At 41.7% G+C, this 23,919-nt stretch overlaps 1 protein-coding gene across 1 annotated transcript in view; it reads left to right on the forward strand.

The window, feature by feature from the left end:
- CCDC22 (coiled-coil domain containing 22) overlaps window positions 1-23,480 on the forward strand; it is a 50,260-nt gene extending 26,780 nt beyond the window's left edge. The window contains exons 11-17 of the mRNA XM_053695994.1: window positions 10,566-10,682; window positions 16,435-16,536; window positions 17,446-17,553; window positions 17,643-17,738; window positions 17,819-17,878; window positions 17,972-18,046; window positions 23,207-23,480. Coding sequence (XP_053551969.1) covers window positions 10,566-10,682; window positions 16,435-16,536; window positions 17,446-17,553; window positions 17,643-17,738; window positions 17,819-17,878; window positions 17,972-18,046; window positions 23,207-23,320 — 672 coding nt within the window. The 3' untranslated portion in view covers window positions 23,321-23,480. The remainder of the gene's footprint in view (window positions 1-10,565; window positions 10,683-16,434; window positions 16,537-17,445; window positions 17,554-17,642; window positions 17,739-17,818; window positions 17,879-17,971; window positions 18,047-23,206) is intronic.
- Window positions 23,481-23,919: the final 439 nt, after the last annotated feature.

Raw genomic sequence — 23,919 nt, forward strand, 5'->3', positions numbered from 1 at the left:
CACTATGTCCGTATGAGACTTGGCAATTTGGAAGTTTGACGCCTGAATCAGGATGTCGTCTAAATAAGGGGCCACTGCTATACCCCGTGGCCTTAGGACCGCCATGTATTGACCCTCCTGGATCATAGGTAGGATGGTACGAATAGTCTCCATCTTGAATGATGGAACTCTGAGGAATTTGTTTAAGATCTTTAGATCCAAAATTGGTCTGAAGGTTCCCTCTTTTTTGGGAACCACAAACAGATTTGAGTAAAATCCCTGTCCCTGTTCCTCCTTTGGGACTGGATAGATCACTCCCATAACTAGGAGGTCTTGTACACAGTGTAAGAATGCCTCTCTCTTTATCTGGTTTGCAGATAATTGTGAAAGGTGAAATCTCCCTTTTGGGGGGGAAGCCTTGAAGTCCAGAAGATATCCCTGGGATATAATTTCCAACGCCCAGGGATCCTGGACATCTCTTGCCCACGCCTGGGCAAAGAGCGAAAGTCTGCCCCCTACTAGATCCGTTAGCGGATAGGGGGCCGTTCCTTCATGCTGTCTTAGAGGCAGCAGCAGGTTTTTTGGCCTGCTTACCCCTGTTCCAGGTCTGGTTAGGTCTCCATACCGTCTTGGACTGAGCAAAAGTTCCCTCTTGTTTTGCATTAGAGGAAGTTGATGCCGCACTTGCCTTGAAGTTTCGAAAGGCACGAAAATTAGACTGTTTGGCCCTTGGTTTGGACCTATCCTGAGGAAGGGCATGACCCTTTCTTCCAGTGATATCAGCAATAATCTCCTTTAAACCAGGCCCGAATAGGGTCTGCCCCTCGAAGGGAATGTTAAGCAGCTTCGACTTTGAAGAAACGTCAGCTGACCATGATTTAAGCCATAGCGCTCTGCGCGCCTGGATAGCAAAACCAGAATTCTTAGCCGTTAGTTTAGTCAAATGAACAATGGCATCAGAAACAAAAGAATTGGCTAGCTTAAGTGCTCTAAGCTTGTCAAGTATTTCATCCAATGGAGTCGCTACCTGTAAAGCCTCTTCCAGAGACTTAAACCAGAACGCCGCAGCAGCAGTGACAGGCGCAATGCATGCAAGGAGCTGTTGAATAAACATTTTCTTAAGGTAACCCTCTAACTTTTTATCCATTGAATCTAAGAAAGCACAACTTTCCTCGACAGGGATAGTAGTACGCTTTGCTAGAGTAGAAACTGCTCCCTCCACCTTAGGAACTGTCTGCCATAAGTCCCGTGTGGTGGCGTCTATTGGAAACATTTTTCTAAAAACAGGAGGGGGAGAGAATGGCACACCTGGTCTATCCCATTCCTTAGTAATAATTTCTGTAAACCTTTTAGGTATTGGAAAAACATCAGTGCACACCGGCACTGCATAGTATTTATCCAGTCTACACAATTTATCTGGCACTGCAATTGTATCACAGTCATTCAGAGCAGCTAAAACCTCCCTGAGTAACACGCGGAGGTGTTCAAGCTTAAATTTAAATGTAGAAATATCAGAATCAGGTTGCATCATCTTCCCTGAGTCAGAAATATCACCCACAGAAAGAAGCTCTCCGTCTTCAGCTTCTGCATATTGTGAGGCAGTATCAGACATAGTTCTTAAAGCGTCAGTATGCTCTGTATTTCGTCTAACTCCAGAGCTATCTCGCTTTCCTCTAAATACAGGTAGTCTGGCTAATACCGCTGACAGTGTATTATCCATGACTGCCGCCATGTCTTGTAAAGTAAACGCTATGGGCGCCCTGGATGTACTTGGCGCCATTTGAGCTTGAGTACCTTGAGCGGGAGTCAAAGGATCTGACACGTGGGGAGAGTTAGTCGGCATAACTTCCCCCTCGACAGATTCCTCTGGTGATAAATTTTTTAAAGACAGAATATGATCTTTATTGCTTAAAGTGAAATCAGTACATTTGGTACACATTCTAAGAGGGGGTTCCACCATGGCTTTTAAACATAATGAACAAGGAGTTTCCTCTATGTCAGACATGTTTATACAGACTAGCAATGAGACTAGCAAGCTTGGAAAACACTTTAAATCAAGTTAACAAGCAAATATAAAAAACGGTACTGTGCCTTTAAGAGAAACAAATTTTGTCAGAATTTGAAAAACAGTGAAAAAAGGCAGTAAATCAAACGAAATTTTTACAGTGTGTATAATAAGCTAACAGAGCATTGCACCCACTTGCAAATGGATGATTAACCCCTTAGTTAAAAAACCGGATTAAAAAAACGATATAGACGTTTTTTAACAGTCACACCAAACTGCCACAGCCTTGCTGTGGGCTTACCTTCCCCAACAAACGATTTTGGAAGCCTAAGAGCTCTTTAGAGATGTCCTGTAGCATTCAGGGAACTCCTGGATGTCTCAGTCTGTAATAGTTAATGCACAAAAAAGCACTAAACTAGGCCCCTTCCACTCATAGTAACACAGTGGAAAGCCTCAGGGAACTGTTTCTAGGCAAATTTAAGCCAGCCATGTGGAAAAAAACTAGGCCCCAATAAAGTTTTGTGACAGACCCTTCTGTCAGTACTGAAGGAGTTAACTTTGTTCAGCTTTAAGAAGCTATTTTCTAACGACAAGGTTACTAGCCTCAGCTATTGTGTACTGTCATTAAAGTTAGTGATAAACATTCCATTGTTTAATCACCTCCAGAGAGCAGACGCCTAGGTGATAAGAAAAGCCAAGTGTGTCTTGTGTTTAAATTGTTATCAGCTTAAGTAAGGTAATTCTATTGTATCATGTCAAAGGGCGTGTTCCCTCTATCTAATGTACAACATTCTTTCAACCCCCCATCTGGGGTCAGACCTGCATAAATACTGGGCATATGGCCCTTAATAAAGTTCACTTTGTTTTACCTTTAATGTGGAGCCTGGTCTCATGTTTGAGGGGGGAACTGATTGGGGTTGTGAATTGCTGATTCCCTATTCAGGACATTATTCATCTGGTATTAACCCTTGGTACCCTGTTGGTACCATAACAATTGGTGGCAAGCGACGGGATGAGCCTTATCACCCAGAAGAGCAACTACACATCCAGACTTAATGGGAATACCGTATGAAAGGCTAAAAAGAGCTACCCTTAAAGACCTGCTAGAACAACGGGGCCAACAAACCAGTAACCTCAGGAAGAGGGAGATTATTACAAAACTGACCGAGATGGACGGAGGACCAGGGCCCGAAGGGACCAATGAGCCCAGCATATCAGACAGAACCCCCGAAGAAGCAAGCTTTGACCGGGCGGTCAAAATAAGACTGGCACATTATGGCCCCAACCCGTCCGCGGAAATTATCGACTGGGTTATAGCCGCTGTGGAGGCCAACCTACTTCGCCAAAGCGGCGCTGCAGTAGCCCAAGTCACGGTAACCCCAATGGAAAAGAGAAAAGTGCATTTTGCCGCTTTTAAAAACTTCCTAGAAACAGAAGGAGAGATTGATGGGTACCTTGCGGATTTTGAGAGGCAATGTGCACTACACCAGGTACCCGCAGAGGACTGGGTCACGATATTATCCGGAAAATTATCCGGCCGGGCCAGTGAGGCTTTTCGGGCCATTCCAGATGAAGAAGTCGGGGATTATAATACTGTAAAAGAGGCTCTGCTCTCCAGGTATGCGGTTACACCGGAGGCATACCGGAGGCGGTTCAGAGACACTGTCAAATTAGCTGGTGATTCCTACGTTGAGTGGGCATGTAAGGTGCACCGCACAGCATATTACTGGATGGCGGGGTGTCAAGCCGTATCTGGGGAAGAGGTGCTGCAGCTATTCCTGTTGGAACATTGCTTTGACAAGTTATCAGCAGGAGTTAGAGAGTGGGTTCGGGACCGTAAACCCTCCACCCTGCATGAAGCTGCTCGCCTGGCAGATGAGTATACGGATGCCCGCAAACTGGATACTGCTACCCCTAAGCCCCCTGCTAGAGTGGAGTACAGACCCCCAGTCACCCAAGCAGCTGCCGGTTACCAACCCCCGGTGCACCGCTATACCACACCGCCTTCAGCCACGAACTACCCTCAGACAGCCCGGTTCAACTCACGGGATTACTCACAGCCTATTCGGTGCTTTGGATGTAAGCAACCAGGGCACAAAAGATCGGAGTGTCCACTAAACACTGTGAACCAAGCACAGTCCTGGAGGCGACCCACCAGCGGAATCCCACGTACCCCTCCGCCTGCTGCCCACTGCGTAGAGGGGGAAGAATGCTGGGGCATCCTACATGAAGTAGACCCCGGGCAAGCTGTCCACCGGGATAACCGACAACAGCACCGGCAACTGGTTAAAGTGAATGGGAAGGAGGTCAGTGGTCTACGGGATACTGGTGCTACCAGGAACTTGCTCCAAAAGAACTTGGTGTCCGAGAACCAGCACACTGGAGACACTGTGGCTGTGAGGGTAGCAGGGGGCACTGTGTTCCGCCTACCTGTTGCCCGGGTACATTTGGATTGGGGAGTGGGCGCTAGACATGTGAATGTGGGGGTCATGAAGGATTTACCCGCTGATGTTCTCTTTGGAAATGACTTGGCCCCCCTTGTTTCTGCGTACGGTCCAATGGGTCCCACTGATGTTAACCCTGTAACTACCCGTGCCCAGACCCGTGCCGCTGAGATCGACCCACCTGCTGCTGAGACCCAGGTAAGACTCTCTCCCCCGACTTGTACCCTAGATAAGGCCCCCTTAGGCTGGGATACCCCAGAGACGTACTGGAGGGAAACCCGGGAAGATCCCACCCTTCAGAAGTACAGGGCTAGGGCAGATGCTGGAGAAGAGGGGGTAGATGGGGAACGTTATGAGTGGGTGGGGGATAGGCTATATAGAATCCCCAAACCTGCCCAGAAAAGTACTGCCCCTCCACAGAATCGGCAGCTGGTGGTGCCTGTGAAATACCGGCAAGAGATTCTGCGGATTGGGCACGATGTACCATTAGCTGGACATCTAGGGTCCCGCCGCACAGCTCATAGGATCACCCAAAATTTCTTCGGGCCCAATTTTAACCGAGATGTGCGGGTATATTGTAGCACTTGCGACACCTGTCAACGGGTGGGTAAGCGGGGGGATCACCCGAAAGCTAGGCTTATGACTATGCCTGTCATTGGGGAACCCTTTTCCCGCATAGCCGTTGACATTGTGGGTCCACTGGCCAGGGCTAGTCCATCAGGTAAGAAGTATATTCTCACTGTGGTGGACTATGCCACTCGTTACCCAGAGGCAGTAGCACTGTCGAACATAGAGGCAGAAACAGTAGCTGACGCCCTGGTTAAGGTTTTTACTAGGATCGGGTTCCCTAAGGAGATTCTCTCTGACCAGGGGACCCAGTTTACCGCTGTGCTCACCCAGCAGCTGTGGAAGGTGTGCGGCATTAAACCATTGCTCAGTTCGCCTTATCACCCACAGACTAACGGTCTCTGCGAGCGCTTTAATGGCACCCTCAAGCAGATGCTGAGGACCTTTACTGACACTTGCAGAGACTGGGAACGATTCCTGCCTCATCTGTTATTTGCGTACAGAGAGGTGCCCCAGGAATCTACTGGGTTCTCTCCCTTCGAGTTACTCTATTGGAGAAGGGTCCGCGGACCCCTGGATCTCATTAGAGGGCACTGGGAGGGAGAGACAGAGCAGGAGGGGATCCCCATAGTACCATATGTTCTGGAACTCCGGGACCGCATGGAGAAACTGTCCCTGATGGTAAGAGAGAATCTCCAGGTGGCCCAGGGGAGACAGAAGGGGTGGTACGATCGGGGTGCCCGGCAGCGGGTCTTCCAGGTTGGACAGAAAGTTTTGGTGCTCAAACCTGTGAAGGCCAACAAGATGCAAGCATCTTGGCAGGGCCTGTATAAGGTGTTATCTCAGGTGTGTGATACTACCTATATTATAGCCAGCTGTGCAGATGAAAGGATCCAGCAATCCTTTCATGTGAACATGCTGAAGGAGTATCAGGAGAGGCCAGAGGATGTCGCTGCAGTGTGTGCCCCTGCTGCAGATGACCCAGAGAATTTACCCCTGCCCAACTTATTAGAGAAGGACCCCCAGACTGACCTCACTAGTCTTGTGCAGCTAGGGGACCGGTTAAGCCCTACCAAGAGGGTACAGGCAAGGCAGCTCCTGTGGGAGAAGCAGGCGATGTTCTCCCAAGAGCCCGGCTACACTACTCTAGCTGTACATAAGGTAGAGACCCCTGGACAGAATCCCCTGCGACAGCCCCCTACCGTATCCCCGAAGCAGTCCGAGAAGGAATGCGGAAGGAGATACAGGAGATGGCTCGGATGGGAGTCATCGAGCACTCCGATAGTCCTTGGGCTTCACCTGTAGTCCTGGTACCTAAGAAAGATGGGACCACCCGGTTCTGTGTGGACTACAGGCGGCTCAACGAAAGGACCACCACTGACGCTTACCCGATGCCCCGGGTAGACGAATTACTAGACCGTATTGCTAGGGGACGCTATCTGACCACCATAGACCTGTGTAAAGGCTATTGGCAGATTCCCCTGGCCGAGGATGCTATCCCCAAGTCGGCATTCGTCACCCCATTCGGCCTGTACCAGTTTAAGGTCATGCCCTTTGGGATGAAGAATGCCCCGGCTACCTTCCAGCGTATGGTGGATAGATTCCTCGATGGCTTCCAGGAATTTGCTTGTGCATACCTGGACGACATTGCGGTTTACAGTGAGTCCTGGGAAGAACACCTAATCCATGTAGGGGTGGTTCTGGACAAGATACGGGCCGCTGGCCTGACCTTGAAACCAGACAAGTGCCATCTAGGTATGGCTGAAGTACAGTACTTGGGTCACCGAGTGGGGTGTGGGAGCCAGAGACCGGAGCCAGCCAAGGTAGAGGCTGTGGCTAACTGGCCCACACCTATCACTAAGACCCAAGTGCTAGCCTTCCTGGGGACGGCCGGGTATTACCAACGTTTTGTCCCGGACTACAGTACTATCGCCAATCCCCTGACTGACCTGACTAAAAAGAACCTCCCCAAACAGGTCCTGTGGTCTCCAGCTTGTGAAGCCGCGTTTCAGGCACTGAAGCAGGCTCTTGTGAATGCCCCTGTCTTGGCTGCCCCAGTCCCTAACAAACGTTTTCTCATTCATACAGATGCTTCCATGTATGGACTGGGGGCTGTGCTGAGCCAAGTCGGGGAGGATGGAGGAGAGCACCCTGTCGCATACCTGAGCAGAAAGTTGTTACCTCGGGAAGTAAGTTATGCGGCAGTAGAGAAGGAATGTTTAGCCCTGGTCTGGGCACTGAAGAAGTTGAACCCTTATCTATGTGGACAGGAATTCTCTCTCATAATGGACCACAATCCCTTAGTCTGGCTTAACCGGGTCTCAGGAGACAATGGCAGATTGCTGCGGTGTAGTTTAGCCCTCCAACCCTATAACTTCACCATCAGATACCGGCCCAGTAAGCTAAACGGGAATGCAGATGGATTATCCTGGCAAACTGACATGCCTACCACCTCCTAGTCCGGTCATCCCCAAGTTGACCCGCCAAAGGGTCAAGCCGGGTCTGCCGGAGTGTTCCACCAGGGGGGAGCCATGTGACAGACCCTTCTGTCAGTACTGAAGGAGTTAACTTTGTTCAGCTTTAAGAAGCTATTTTCTAACGACAAGGTTACTAGCCTCAGCTATTGTGTACTGTCATTAAAGTTAGTGATAAACATTCCATTGTTTAATCACCTCCAGAGAGCAGACGCCTAGGTGATAAGAAAAGCCAAGTGTGTCTTGTGTTTAAATTGTTATCAGCTTAAGTAAGGTAATTCTATTGTATCATGTCAAAGGGCGTGTTCCCTCTATCTAATGTACAACACTCTTTCAACCCCCCATCTGGGGTCAGACCTGCATAAATACTGGGCATATGGCCCTTAATAAAGTTCACTTTGTTTTACCTTTAATGTGGAGCCTGGTCTCATGTTTGAGGGGGGAACTGATTGGGGTTGTGAATTGCTGATTCCCTATTCAGGACATTGTTCATCTGGTATTAACGCTTGGTACCCTGTTGGTACCGTAACAAGTTTTATCACCAAAGTATATATAAAAACGTTTAAACATGCCAGCAAACGTTTTATATTGTAAATATAAAAGAGTTTTACCTCAGAAAGTAAGCATGATACCAGTCGCTATTAAATCACTGTATTCAGGCTTACCTTACATAAATTTGGTATCAGCAGCATTTTCTAGCCTTCATTTCATCTTCTAGAAAAATATTAACTGCACATACCTCATAGCAGGATAACCTGCACGCCATTCCCCCGCTGAAGTTATCTCTCTCTTCAGACATGTGTGAGAACAGCAATGGATCTTAGTTACAACCTGCTAAGATCATAGAAATCCCAGGCAGATTCTTCTTTTTTCCTGCCTGGAACAAAATAGCACAACTCCGGTACTATTTAAAAATAATAAACTCTTGATTGAAGCAAAATAACAGCTACATTTCACCACTTATCTTTTACTACCTCCATGCTTGTTGAGAGTTGCAAGAGAATGACTGGATATGGTAGTGAGGGGAGGAGCTATATAGACAGCTCTGCTGTGGGTGTCCTCTTGCAACTTCCTTTTGGGAATGAGAATATCCCACAAGTAATGGATGATCCGTGGACTGGATACACCTTACAAGAGAAAACTTTTATTGGAACAACATGTGAGCAACGTTTCGAGGTGTTAACCTCTTAATCATGCTCATGAGCATGATTAAGAGGTTAACACCTCAAAACTTCGCTGACATGTTGTTCCAATAAAAGTTTTTCAGAAGATACTAAGTGCTGATGGCTATTTGTTACACATACATTAACTAGCGCTGTTTAGCTGTGAAAAACTGTCAAAATGCAGAGATAAGAGGTGGCCTTCAAGGACTTAGATATTAGCATATGAGCCTACCTAGGTTTAGTTTTCAACAAAGAATACCAAGCGAACAAAGCAATTTTGATGCTAAAAGTAAACTGGAAAGCTGTTTAAATTGCGTGCCCTATCTGAATCATGAAAGTTTAATTTTGAGTAGACTGTCCCTTTAAATAGTATATGTGCAGTATATATGTATTATTATTTTTTTTGCAGCTAAAGTTGATAAAATTGAGAATGAACTGGCTGTGTTGTCATGTCCTGTTATGAATTGTATGATACTATAGTACTGTTTATTCTCCACACAGCTCACTATTTCCCCACACTCTCTAACCAGCTGTAGTAAATGTATAGAGGCACCTTCTCGGTTACCAGACACCACTGGCTGTGGCAGTATTAGCTGTGCACAGTATATTGTGTACACCATAGAAAGCAGCAGTTTAGCATAAATAAGGCAACTTATCAGGTAAAGTTAGTGTTGGCAGCTAAGACAACATGTCAGGGAGCTGCGTAAGTACGTTTCAGCTGCCCTCGCTGCACAGGCTAGTTTGTTGCCATGGTAACATCCAGGAATTCAAATCAATTTCAGAACAAGTCTATCAGGGCAGGGACGCAGCGTCTGCTTTATTTTTTATGTCGTTACACTTTATATCTGCTAATGTAAACAGAAAACTCTTCCATATTTGCTGTGGGCAGTGTACTCTGCACAGCTAGTTTATTATTTATTTATAAAGCGCCAACAAATTCCGCAGCGCTGTCCATGGGTACAAAAGATAAAAGTACAACAATGATACAATATTTTCAAGACACAGGATGAAAATTATCAAACAAATACAGGAGGGATTAAGGGCCCTATTCCTAGGGGAACTTACACTCTAGTTCTATTACAACAAGTGGTAGTTAAATAGGTGACTTTATACATTTAATACAGCGGGTTAGGGAGCGTAGGAAAATAGATAGATACTATAGTATCATATATCTCACAACAGGAAATAACAACACAGGCACGTTCACTCTCAAGTTTAACAACGTTGGCTGAAGTTAATCTTTTTTCAAATATCGTACTTTGTTTTCTGACTCTAGTCGCCCTTTAAAATGATCTAATCTTCCTTTTCTGAGGTGTTGTGTAGGGGCTGACTCATTACGGTATGCAAAGCTTTGTACTACGCTACCGTGATCGCCATCTTGTTTCTGTACAGTAATCAGGAGCCAATAAACCAGCACAGAGTATCTGGTACCAGATTATTGAGGGATATTTGTTTCATTATAATTATGGAGGGGTATTAGGGCTGTGCACATTGTGTCATCTGGGTAAAATCTCAGTTGGGTGAAGTGTGTCAGGCTATGCAGAGACAAGCGTACTACTACTACAGACATGAAACCCAAACTTTCTCCTTCATGATTCAGACAGAACATGGGATTTTAAACAACTTTCCAATTTGCTTCCATTATCTAAATTGCTTCATTCTCTTGGTATCCTTAGTTGAGAAACATATCTAGGTAGTCTCAGGAGCATTGGTGGCTGCGCAAAACTGCCTCTTCTCATTGGGTCACAAGATGTTTTCAGATAGCTCCGAGTACTTCATAGCTGCTCCTTCAAAAAAGGACACCAAGAGAATGAAGCAAATTAGATAAAAGAAGTCAATTGGAAAGTTGTTTAAAATCGCATGCTCTATTTGAATCGTTAAAAGAAAAATGTTGTTTCCTGTCCCTTTAATCACATTGCTTTTTTCCCCCTAGGCTCTAGTGGACAGCAGTGCTCTTCGGATGGTGAACCTTGTGGGACAGTGGGAATCGCATCGTGTGCGACTGCTGGAGGATTACAGGCAGATGCGCCAAGCCCATCAGGAGCAGGAGGTACAGTATGCCACGCCAGGGTGAGGGTTTCGAAACCTTTACTACTCTACAAACGGTATCTTCTAGCTTAAGACAACGGTACACAGAAATGATGCTACTCTTATTCATATATGGTCAATTTAATTGTTTTTAAAGGGGCAGTAAAGTCATAATTAGATATTTATGTTTTAGACAGAGCATACAATTTTAAACAACTTTCCAATTTACTTCTATTATTTAATTTGCTTCCTTCTCTTGTTATCCTTTGCTGAAAGGTTTATCTAGGAAAGCTCAGGCGCAGCAAAGAACCTAGGTTTTCGCTGCTGATTGGTGGCTGCATATATATACTGAATGTCTTTGGCTTACCTATGTGTTCAGTTAGAAACCAGTAGTGCATCGCTGCTCCTTCAACAAATGATACCAAGAGAATTAAACAAATTTAAAAAAATGTTTGAAATTGTATGTTCTACCTAAATCATGAAATAAAATTTTTGGGGTTCATGTCCCTTTAAATAGTACCATCTCTGCTGCACTGGAGTCACCTAATTTCTAGTAGTGGGCTTAGAGAATGGATCAGTTTCTGTCACTTTATTTTCTCTAACTTGTCCTCTGTCTATAATTAGTCCTATTAAATTGTTTATTACACATCACTTTACGACCCAAGGGATCCCACAAGCCTCAGCGGCTGATAAATAAGGAAGTGTTACTGAGGCTCAGTGGTATAAGTAATAATCTGAATATTATATTCTGTTTACTTGAGTAGCTAGTTCCTCATTTATCTATAACCTGAGGGACACAGTGCTTATTGGCCCCATGGGAAAACCGTGAGCGCTGGGGCCATCTATAAGAGCGCCGCTGGGTGCGCCGTACACGTCTAACTAGGAAATCGCAGTTGTGCGCCCTAGAGCTGGCTTATCCAGGCAGTGTTGTAGCAGCCATAGCACAGATGGGCTTAAAGGGATATGAAACATTATGAGATTGTAATATAAAATGTTTAATTATGTGCAGCTAAAAAAAATGTTGTCCTCTTTTCCTGTAATTTAACTCTGAACTTTGTTGGCTTTCTAAATGCCCATCATTTCTATAACGTTATGGGCACCCACCGCCATGTTTTAAATGGATATGAAACCCAAAGATTTTCTTTTGCGAATCAGAACACGGCATTTAAAAAAAGTGTCTGATTGAGGGATGCAAAAGAGATCCCATCTTCTTCTAAAATGTAACCCAATACGTGTTTGTCCATCTAAACACCATGCGTGTGTGCTCAGTTATGTACATTTTATGTTATTCTAAAAAAAAACCCAATTCACTTCTATCAAATTGGCTTCGTTCCATGATGTTTTATCTTGAAGAGATACCTAGGTAGGCATCTAGATTCTAGAACACGACACTATAAGGTAGGAAATAGTGCTCTTGCAAATGGATAACATTCTTGCAAAACTGCTGCCATATAGGGCTCCAGAAATGGGTTCCGGCTCCTAAGCTTACGGCTCTGCTTTTCAACAAAAGATACCAAGAGAACAAATAAAAATGTATAATAGAAGTAAATTAGAAAACTGTTTAAAATCGCACGCATGAAAGAAAAGTTTTGGGTTTCATATCCCTTTAACTTAAGTTTCCCCTTATCTGTTTCCTCTGCTGAAAACGATTAGTGGCAGAAACAAAAGCCAATACAAGAGACTGTGCAAACAAGGCTGTATGGAAAATCTGATGATCTAAAGGGGATTCCATGCAGCCTTGTTTGCGTAAACAGAGATAAATAGAAAGCTAGGTCAAATATACCTTTTTTATAAAAAAATAAACTATTTTATAGAAACTAAACCTTTACACTTATTTTTTCAATATTTAAAGGGATAGTAAACCCAAAAATGTTATTTTATGATTCAGATAGAGCATAAAATGCAATTTACTTCTGTTATCAAATTTGCTTCATTCTCTTGTTATCCATTGCTGAAGGAACAGCACGGCACTACTGACAGGAAGCTGAACACATCTAGTCAGCCAATCACAAGAGACAAGTTTGTGCAGGCCAATTAGCAGCAGCTCCCACTGGTGTATGATATGTGCGTATTCTTTTTCAACAATGGATACTGAGAGAACGATGCACATTTAAAACTAGAAGTGAATTTAAAAGGGTCTTAAAATGACCGGCTCTATCTAAATCATGCAAGTTAAATTTTGACTTTCCTATCCCTTTAAATAATACAATTGTAAAAAAAATCTACATATTATTCTAAGGCTAATGTTTGCTTTGAACATTATCTTTGCATTATGTCTAGCTTGTATTTACTGTTTAAGATCCCTTTAACTACTAGTTTTGTTGTCCTACAGAAATCTTAGTGACAAGCATTTGGCCAGGTGTTTTGCTTGCACATTAAAGGGACATATAAAATGCTCTAATATACGTTTTGTTTTTGAAAGATTTAACCTCTTTCTGCGCCAGAGCATCTTAAAAGGATATGAAAAATGTAGCCACCAATCAGCAAGTGCTACCCAGGCCCTAAACCAAAAATGGGCCGACTCCTAAACATTCCTACTTTTCAAATAAAGATACCAAGAGAACGAAGAAAAATTGATTATAGGAGTAAATTAGAAAGTTGCTTAACATTGCTGCACATCTGAATTCTGAAAGAAATAAAAGTGGGTTTCATATTCCTTTAACAGCACATCTGGTACAGAATACAAAGGGGTGTATACGAAAATAGATTTAAGGTACTATCCCTGCTAACTTCGCTCTCCCTATCATACTCTCCCTATCATACTTTCCCTATCCAGCGAGCTGCATTACTTTCTATGGGAGACACCTTGCAACTTGCAGGAACAGACCCTTTTTAGATATTTCCCTGAGGGCCGTCCCTGCTTGTCAGCATGGTTTTTTTGTTTACGTCTGGCCTGGTGAAATACTGATCAGGCCCTAATTGTGTTTATCCCCTCTTTACACAATTATTCGCACAATAATAAATGGCATTATTATGTTCTGTCATCTACACATTGTTCTCCCAGACCTGCGGTTCAGCTTTACATCCCAAGTACTTGTCACAATGATCACAGGGATTTTTTTGCCCTAGCCACAGTCCTAGTCTGTGTGTCACTAGAACCATGCAGTGATTTAAAATGCGAGAACGCACTCACTTATACATTTTACAGATATCATCAGCACAATAGTTCTGTATGTCTAGTTAATCGTTTCTGTAGGTCAGCAACTCCTTTTATACCAGACAGATTGATTGTTAAAAATACAGTGTGATAATACAGTGTCACTTTCTCAAAGTGAATATAACAAGAAACAGATTGTGTAAAAAACAGCAAATAGCTGACTTGTTTTCTTGCAAAATAAGCACAAATCTCAGTGTAGTTCCTGCCCCCCGTGTGATAAGAGCAGAGAATTTCCCAAACCTACGTTTTCAACTGTCAGTTCTGGGCATCAGCGAATCTGACTTCCTGTTATCTAGTCCAAGGTTCTTCAAACTTTTTTTCCCCAAAGTCCCAGTGCAATTAAACCACATATCTTCGCAACCCTTTTTTTATGCTTGGTCTGAAAATTTCTGAAGTAATATACAAAAAGATAGCTGCAATTTTTATCAAAGTGACTAAACTGTGTGCCTACTTTATTCCTAATTGTAGTCAAACTTAAAAGTGTTGCACAATGTAATAACTCACACACACACTCATACATCACACACTCTAATATTACACATACACTCACCACACTCAATCTCATATAACTCCCCCACACACACACTCGTACAACACACACTCTAATATTACACATACACTCACCACACTCAATCTCATATAACTCCCCCACACACACACACACTCATACATCACACACTCTAATATTACATATACACTCACCACACTCAATCTCATATAACTCCCCCACACACACTCTCGTACAACACACACTTTTATATTTCACATAAATACACACGCACACACATTCAATAACACACACACACACTCGTACAACACACACTTTTATATTTCACAGAAATACACACGCACACACATTCAATAACACACACACACACACTCGTACAACACACACTTTTATATTTCACAGAAATACACACGCACACACATTCAATAACACACACACACATACTCGTACAACACACACTTTTATATTTCACAGAAATACACACGCACACACATTCAATAACACACACACACATACTCGTACAACACACACTTTTATATTTCACATAAATACACACGCACACACATTCAATAACACACACACCACACACTCATACAATACACACACTATATACACTCATACAACACACACACACCCACTGCTACAACACACACATATTCCACACATACACCCATATTTCACATAAACACACACTCAAATTTCACATAAACACACACACACACACACTCTCAAATTGCGCACACACAAATTTTCATATTACGCACACATACACTCTCCTACAACACACACAAGTCGCGAACCAGTAAACATTGTGTTGCGACCGTAATGGGTCCCGACCCGAAGTTTGAAGAACCCTGATCTAGTCTATTCACTAGCCTAGACATTTTATGACAGGCTAAGATAAAGCTTCCTGCAAAGGCCTCCGCTTTCATGTAGGGCTGTTACAGGAAGCACAAATGTAGTGTACAAATGTAAAAGGGAAAATCCATTTAAATAGATGAATAATACATATTACAATTATTTCTTATAAGTGTTAACTGCTTAGTGCTTTTTTATTACAACAATTAAACATTTAAAGGGCAGTATACACCAATTTTCATTTAACTGCATGTAATAGACACTACTATAAAGAATAATATGCACAGATACGGATCTATAAATCCAGTATAAAACCGTTTTAAAACTTACTTATAAGTTCCCAGTTTAGCTCTGTTAAAAGATTAGCTGGAACACTCACTGCAAGTGGGAAATAGCAGACACTCTCCCCTCCCTCCCCCTTCCTCTGCATATGAAAAGACCCTTTGCACAAACAGGAGCAAGCTGGAGTAGGTATACGTCAGTATTCTAAAACTTTGGGGCTTGGTTAGGAGTCTGAAAATCAGAGCAATATTATTTAAAAATAAGCAAAACTATACATTAAAAAAAAAAAAAAAAGCTGAATGGGCTATATAAATGGATCATCTACAAAACATTTATGCAAAGAAAAATCTAGTGTACAATGTTCCTTTAAGGAGCTCAGACGCAGTATTTTGTTTTACTGAGTATACTACCTGTGGGTGGCAACACTCAGACAAGCACCTGCTTGGAGTTTTACAATCCCCCCTGCTTGTGTGATTTGTTACTGTCTGGTGTAGAACTCAGGTAGCACATGAGGTTTATACACCACTGTATTAATTGATTCCTGCATCTTATCCTCTCTGCCCATGCAGAAGTGGCAGAGATCAATCAAACTGAACTTACTGATTCTGAGTAATTGACACGCACAGGGCTCTTGTGCAATGATACATTTTGCCATGTGATGCTGCATTGTACATTAGATTTTTCTTTGCATAAATGTTTTGTAGACGATCCAGCACCAATCAGCAGCTAACTCCCACTAGTGTAGGATATGTGCATATTATTTTTCAACAAGGGATACCAAGAGAACAAAGCACATTTGAAAATAGAAGTGAATTTAAAAGTGTCTCAAAACTACATACTCTATCTGAATCATGCAAATTTAATTTTGCCTTTCCTATCCCTTTAAGTTGTACAGTTTTAAAGCAGATCAGAAAAAAGGTTAGGTAGATATTTAAAGTTTTTGTTGACACCATTTTTTTTTGTACTTAGGATGAGTCTTCCCGTTGGATGAGAGATTTTAAAGATTTGTATGAAAAGATCAGAACATCAGCCGATGAAGCGAAACGCAAGGAAGAGCTGTACAAGCAGCTGGTGAGAATACTATATCAGGCCCTATCTGATCGTGCAAGTTATTCGTAATTATTATTCGTCTTCCCCTTGTATTAACCAAAGTCTTGCACAGTGACAGACATTGTAAGTGAAATCTTAAATTTATAGCCAAAATATTGCTCATAAAAGTACATTTTGGCAATAACATTTTTGATAACGGTAAATTAATTTGACGCTGTTTCTGCACCTCTGCATGTAATTGATCCTGATTAGGATATTTCGTTTCAAAAGTAAATGTTTGTGTTATCTGTGATTTCATCTCACTCGTATGCCTTGCTTGGTAACGTCCATTTAAAGGCACAGTATACTGTACAATTGTTTTTCCTTAATGTATTTCCAATGATTTATATCAGCTGCAGAGTATAAAAAGTATGAGAAATTGCATTTTCAGGTTTATTTGTGTATATGAAATGGCTGGTTTTGTGCTTTTAAACCACAGCCTATTATAATGAGTTGAGCTTGCAGGTAAAATGAGATCTCATTACTTTATCACATTGTGTACATAAACCTGCTTCTTTATCTTATATCTGTCTGTAAACCAAAGGACAATACTTAGAGAGAACAATGGAAACTAACATTTTATTACTTATCTCTTCTACACCCCACTGAGAGTGTAACTTTTGTTTGCTGGCTGTGTTTACATAGCTTGTCGTTAACCTATACTTAACTATACAAACGTTCAGTATTGGTAGGGATACCACATGCTAAATCGGCTATTTCAAATGCCAAAATAAGGATAAAAGATCTACTTGTAAACAATTCAATACACCCCAGCAGGTAAAATGGATCATTGGGAACAAATTAAAGGGGAGACAATTTTTGAGTAAACTGTCCCTTTAAGCACCATATGGCCTCCTGCTACTGTATCATGGTTAGCTCTGTCTTCCACAGGTATCGGAATATGAATCTCTTCCCCGTGAGGTATCAAGAGCAGCTTACACCCAGCGCATACTGGAGATAGTCAGCAACATTAAGAAGCAGAAGGAAGAGATAACTAAGGTTTTAGATGGGAGGGGGTGATCTTGTAGAATTAAAATGCCATATAATAAAAATCCCATCTGACACAATTGTATTATTCCTCTGCTCAGATCCTATCGGACACTAAGGATTTGCAGAAAGAAATAAACAATCTTACAGGCAAGGTGGACCGGACATTTGTGGTGACGGACGAGTTGATATTTAAGGTAGGCCTAGAGCCAGTGTTTCCCACACTTCCTCCTTTGCCTTCTCCTATGAGGACTAAATAAACTTGTTTTCTGCACAGGATGCCAAAAAGGATGAGCCGGTCAGGAAGGCGTACAAATATCTGGCGGCACTTCATGAGGTGAGGCTATGGCCACTGACTTCATTCTAAAGACTGTTTATAGCTTACATATAAAATCCACTTCACTAACTGTTGCTGCACCTTCCCTATCAGAACTGCGGCCAACTAATCCAGACCATTGAAGACACAGGAACGATCCTCCGAGAAATCCGCGATCTGGAGGAGCAGGTATGCTGAGGCGCTGTCTTACTTTGTTCCATATAAAGAAATAGTGATAATTTAGCCTGCTGCTGCCTATGTCCTTAAAGGTACCCAAAAAACAATTTTTTTCATGATTCAGATACAGTTTTAAACTACTTTCCAATGTACTTTTTATTATAAAAATTTGCTTCATTTTCTTGGTATCCTTTGTTGAAGGAACAGCAATGCATTACTAGGCGCTAGCTGAGCACACAGGATGAGCCAATGGTAAGATTTGTATATGTGCAGCCACTAATTAGCTGCTAGCTCCCAGTAGTGCATTGCTGCTCCTTCAACAAAGGATACTAAGAAAATGAAGCAAATTTGATAATAGAAGTAAATTGGAAAGTTGGTTAAAATTGTATGTTCTATCTCAATTATGAAAGTTTAATTTTGACTTTACTGTCTCTTTAATTCTCACAAAGTCCTTTTCCCATAGAGAAGGCACTCATTTTGGGCAATCTGAGCGAGACATGGTACATATTTGTACCGGAGATGCTTGTTCTTGCACAAATTCTAGTTCCTGCAGTTTTACAGTGAAAAAGTGTTTACAATTTTATTAACTGTATTTCATATCTGCATTGTCATTATTAGTGGACGCTTGTCCCCAAACAATACACGTGTAAGTAGCCCTATACTGGATTAGTAACACTAGTGCGGAACAAAATGACATTTTACAACATGTTACACAAATGATGCCCTTTTGTGCAGAACCAGATAGGAGTCTGTATAGGTCACTCATGGTTTTTACTGAAATTACAATAATGTGTTTTGTATCAGCCTTTGGGGGCTTAGCCCTCATTATGTTTTGTAATATTTTTTCTGCTTTACCCAACTGGTGTTATTTATTATATACATATTTATTATAATTTGCTGTAGCTTTATAACCTTTCATGGTATTCTAGAATAGATTCTGATACAATTGGTGACAAATTGCGCCATCCCTCAGTATGTTCCACAAAGGGTGTTTTTGTAGAAGTAGTGTCTCACAAATTGTATATACACATAGTACTTTGTTAGACACGGACACACATACACACATATATATATACAGTATATATACCATCAACCATCAGTCTACTCATCAGTACAGTTAGGTGGGTGGGGGGAGCACTAATCCTAAACTCACAAGTTTCAGCAGGATGGCGCTGTTCTGACAAAGGTTGGTGGCAGGAGACTGTGCCACACCCAGCGCAATTTTAGAATCATTGTATTAATTACGTTACGTCCCCAGGACACATCTGGGTGGGATGCTGTGCTGAGAAGAACATGCTGTATATTTTTAGCTACAGTGTTTTTTTGTATTTCTTTACTGGGTCCAGTTTTGCGAATATTTCAGAAGCAGCACTGGAAAACAATGTTTTATATGATGGTAGAAACCAGAATATGCAGCAAAACAATGGCAGCCTGGTTGTATATTTTCAGTATTTGTATTAACCCCTTCATGCCAGTACTATAGTGTTAACATCTGAACAAAGTTCAAAGGAACATGAAACGCATTTCTTTCTTTCATGATTCAGATTGAGCATACAATTTTAACCTTTTAAGTGAGTGTGACAACACGTGGTTGTCATCCACACAATGGGCTCCATTAATTAAAGGTCGGGCGGACATGACTCGCTACTGTGAATCATGTCTGTCGGACCTCGCTCCGAGCGGACAGCATACACTGACCAAATTTAACTTTGCACAAGCATAGCACAAGTAATGCTTGTGCAATGCCACCCCCTGCTCATGGGCAGCCAATCGGCTGCTAGAAGGGTCTATCAATCATCCCAATCGGATGATTTCAATACGCCAGTCTTTAGGTGACGGACAGGTTAAGCAGCGGCCCCTTTGTGTAGATCAGAGTTACATAACTATACCGAAAGCCTCTTTGTTTATGTGGATAACCGCTTCTTTTTACTATAAAGTTTAGGGTGGAAAAAACACACATACCATTGATTTTAATGTCGTTTCTTCAAACTTCAATTAAAAAATGCATTTTTTTCACACTTATTTTTGCAGGTTTCTTACACAACATGATAGATACATAAAATAATGGTATCATTGGAATCTGCTAGGTCTCCAGAAAAAAAAGATATATAATACTGTATGTGTGGGTTCCTACAGTAGGGCCTAAATATAAGTAGCGTCTAAAAACAGCTTAGCTCAGGGGTGGAAATTGCTTAGCATTTAAAGGGTTAAACAACCTTTCAATTTACTTCTGTTATCAAATTTGCTTCACTTTGGGTGAGCCAATGATGACAAAAGGCATATATGTGCAGCCACCAATCAGCAGATAACTCCCAGTAGTAAATAAAATGGTATAGCTGAGGAGCCCTACAGAGGTGCGCTTGTAAATGAAGTGTCCAGAGATGTTCAAAAGTTAAGCTGAAAAAAGAGGAATATCAGGTGAACGGCAGCACTCCTAAATAAGATGGTCACGACAAAATCCTGCAGAGAGAGAAAGAGAGGCGCCACATAGGACAATATTGTCTGCACAGAGTACACAAACAGACCAAGCAGATGGCTACTCACATAAGAGAAGGCACAAGCGGTGCCAAACACAACAGGCCGGGACTTCTAAGTCGCCCGACAGACTAACTTCCAGCTAGCAGGGACTGATCACGTGATGGTGTCTCACCGCTCGAAGGCCTCAGAGGCGTCCTCGATGCCTGCGCCAATCAACTGGAACGGCTGGAGGGTGTGTGAAAAAGGGTACTCGTCCTCCGTGTCTCAGCAAAAGGATTACACACTACGATAACCATCAACACCAAAAGTAGAATACTCCGCAGAGCAAGGATAATTTAAAAAATAAAAATTTTATTAAAAACACACACACACACATATATATATATATATATATATATATATATATATATATATATATTTGAGCGGTGAGACACCATCACGTGATCAGCCCCTGCTAGCTGGAAGTTAGTCTGTCGGGCGACTTAGAGGTCCCGGCCTGTTGTGTTTGGCACCGCTTGTGCCTTCTCTTATGTGAGTAGGCATCTGTTTGGTCTGTTTGTGCAGACAATATTGTCCTATGTGGCACCTGTCTTTCTGTCTCTACAGGACTTTGTCGTAACTCCCAGTAGTGCATTGCTGCCCCCTGAGCCTACCTGGGTATGCTTTTGAAAAAAGGATACCAAGAGAATAAAGCAAATTAGATCATAGCAGCAAATTGAAAACGTGTTTAAAATTGCATGTTCTATCTAAATTAAGAAAGAAAATCTTGGGGTAACCTGGGAGTGGCAGGTAAAGCTGTGAGCTTTCTACTTATCACAAATAGAGAGAAGCTGAAAGAGGAGAATGTGCACTCAGTGTAGCCCAAAGTTCACTATAGGCCTGATTTTCAAAAAAGTCTCCAGCATGGAGATAAATCGGCTTACGTTACCGAGCACTATAGTGTAATGAAAATGTCTCTCACTCACATAAAGAATATTAGAGAACTCTCCTTTATAAGATACAAACTTCCCACGGTAAAAATTGATGATTGTAAATTTAATTATATTGTACGTCATTCACTGACATTTTGTAATTTAATATATGTGTCTTCTGAGATATAACGTATCACTGTAACATCGTTTGAGATATCAAACATTACATTACAGTGGTTCAATGTTTTTTTTTCCAAAGGTTCTTTGAAAAATTAAAAAAGTATAAATTGCAATTTAAAACAATTCCTGATAAGGCATCTTATAGGATCTCGCCAGACCAGAGATCTTTAGAGAATCAGTCCCTTATGAGGATACATTGCTTTCTAATACACAGTGTAAGGTAATGTGCAATTACCAACACCTGTGTGTTACATCACCTAATTCATGGGGGCCGGTTTAACATTGTGCGCTGTAGCGGATCATGTCGCCGCACATCGATAAATTCCGACAGCAGACTAGTGCATTGCCGCCCCCTGCACATTCAGCCAATCGGCCGCTAGCGGGGGTGTCAATCATCCCGATCGTATCTGATCGGGATGATTGCTGTCTGCCACCTCAGAGGTGGCGTAAAAGTTAAAGGGACAGTCAACACCAGAATTTTTGTTGTTTAAAAAGAAAGATAATCCCTTTATTACCCATTCCCCAGTGTTGCGCCACCAACACATTTATAGAAATACACCTTTTACCTCTGTGATTACCTTGTTTCTAAGCCTCTGCGAACTGCCCCCTTGTTTTAGTTCTTTTGACAGGCTTGCATTTTAGCCAATCAGTGCTCACTCCAGGGTAACTTCATGTGCATGAGCTCAATGTTATCTATATGAAACACATGAACTAATGGCCTCTAGTGGTCAAAATGCATTCAGATTAGAGGCAGTTTTCAAGGTCTAAGAAATTAGCATATGAACCTCCTAGGTTTAGCTTTCATCTAAGAATACCAGGAGAACAAAGCAAAATTGGTGTTAAAATTAAATTGGAAAGTTGTTTAAAATTGCATTCCCTATTGAAATCATGAGTTTTTTTGGGACTTGACTGTCCCTTTAACTTATGTTTCTGGCGAGCCTGAAGGGTCGCACGGAAAATAAATCGGCCCCATGGTTTAAACACTCTCCTTTATTATAGGCAAATACCCATACCAAAAACTTTATCTGAATTTCTTTCATTTCTATGTGTTAGCACAAATATTTAGGGGGTATATATTGCTGTCCTATCAAAGGCTATACCGCAGCATTCCTTGGTCAGAATATGTCACCTTCTGACATTCATTAAGTTTTTGTTCTTAAAGGGCCATGATACCCACATTTTTTCTTTCATGATTTAGAAAGAGAATGCATTTTTAAACATCTTTCTAATTTACTTCTATTATCTAATTTGTTTTATTCTCTTGATATTCTTTGCTGAAAAGCATATCTAGATATGCTCAGTAGCTGCTGATTGGTTGCTGCACATAGAAGCCTCATGTGATTGGCTCACCCATGTGCATTGCTTTTTCTTCAAATAAGGATATCTAAAAAATGAAGCAAAATAAATAATAGAAATAAATTGTAATGTTATTTAAATTTGTATGTTCTATCTGAATCATGAAAGAAAGATTTTGGGTTTAGTGGCCCTTTAATAGGTTCTCATTTATACAAATAATATATACAGTATCTCCCCAAGGTGTGTGGAGACGCCATAAAAAGTGTCTGTTCTGAGCCTATGGGTTAACCCCATCTTTTCCTTGCAGATAGAGACTGAGACAGCTAAGAAGACATTGAGCAATCTGCAAAAAATTCTAGAAGATTACAAGGCCATTAAGCAGGAGAACGCTCTACTGTTGAGTCAGATCAGAGAGAATTAGGGGCTTGTCACCCTAAGCTCAGTTTGTATACTGTCTGCCTTATATACAAGTCATAACATGGAAATTCCACCCATCTTATACTCATCTACCCTCTTCTTTCCCCTCACAAAATGTACTATAATATTACCAGCTAACTAAATAAAAGACATCTTGGCACATACATTTGTCTTTTGTTTTATTGTGAATTAATTAAAAAATGAAATTAAATCTAAGCTCATTTGAATGATTTGCAGAGGACAACACAATATATGAAATAGTAAAAATATGTTGTGACACGTGGGTACGTGCAAGGCCTGGAGCTGGTTACTGAGAGCAAATCATTATACAGAAGTTCATGGTACCATTTATTTGTGTCAGTTCAGTCCTGTTTAGGACCTACCGTGTCTGCATCACCTGAACGAAATGTCACGTGTGAAGGTGATTTACAGATTTATTAGCTATAGTCATATACAGCCTACCAGCTAGTATATGAATTGAATTTCAAGGGACATTAAACACTTTGAGATAGTAATATTAAGTTATAAATCTTATATATAAAAAATACTCTGCAATATACTTATTTTGTCCCCTTTTCCTGTAATTCCATTCTGAAATTGTTA

This window comes from Bombina bombina, chromosome 12 (assembly GCF_027579735.1).
Source record: "Bombina bombina isolate aBomBom1 chromosome 12, aBomBom1.pri, whole genome shotgun sequence".
NCBI classification, from domain to species: domain Eukaryota; kingdom Metazoa; phylum Chordata; class Amphibia; order Anura; family Bombinatoridae; genus Bombina; species Bombina bombina.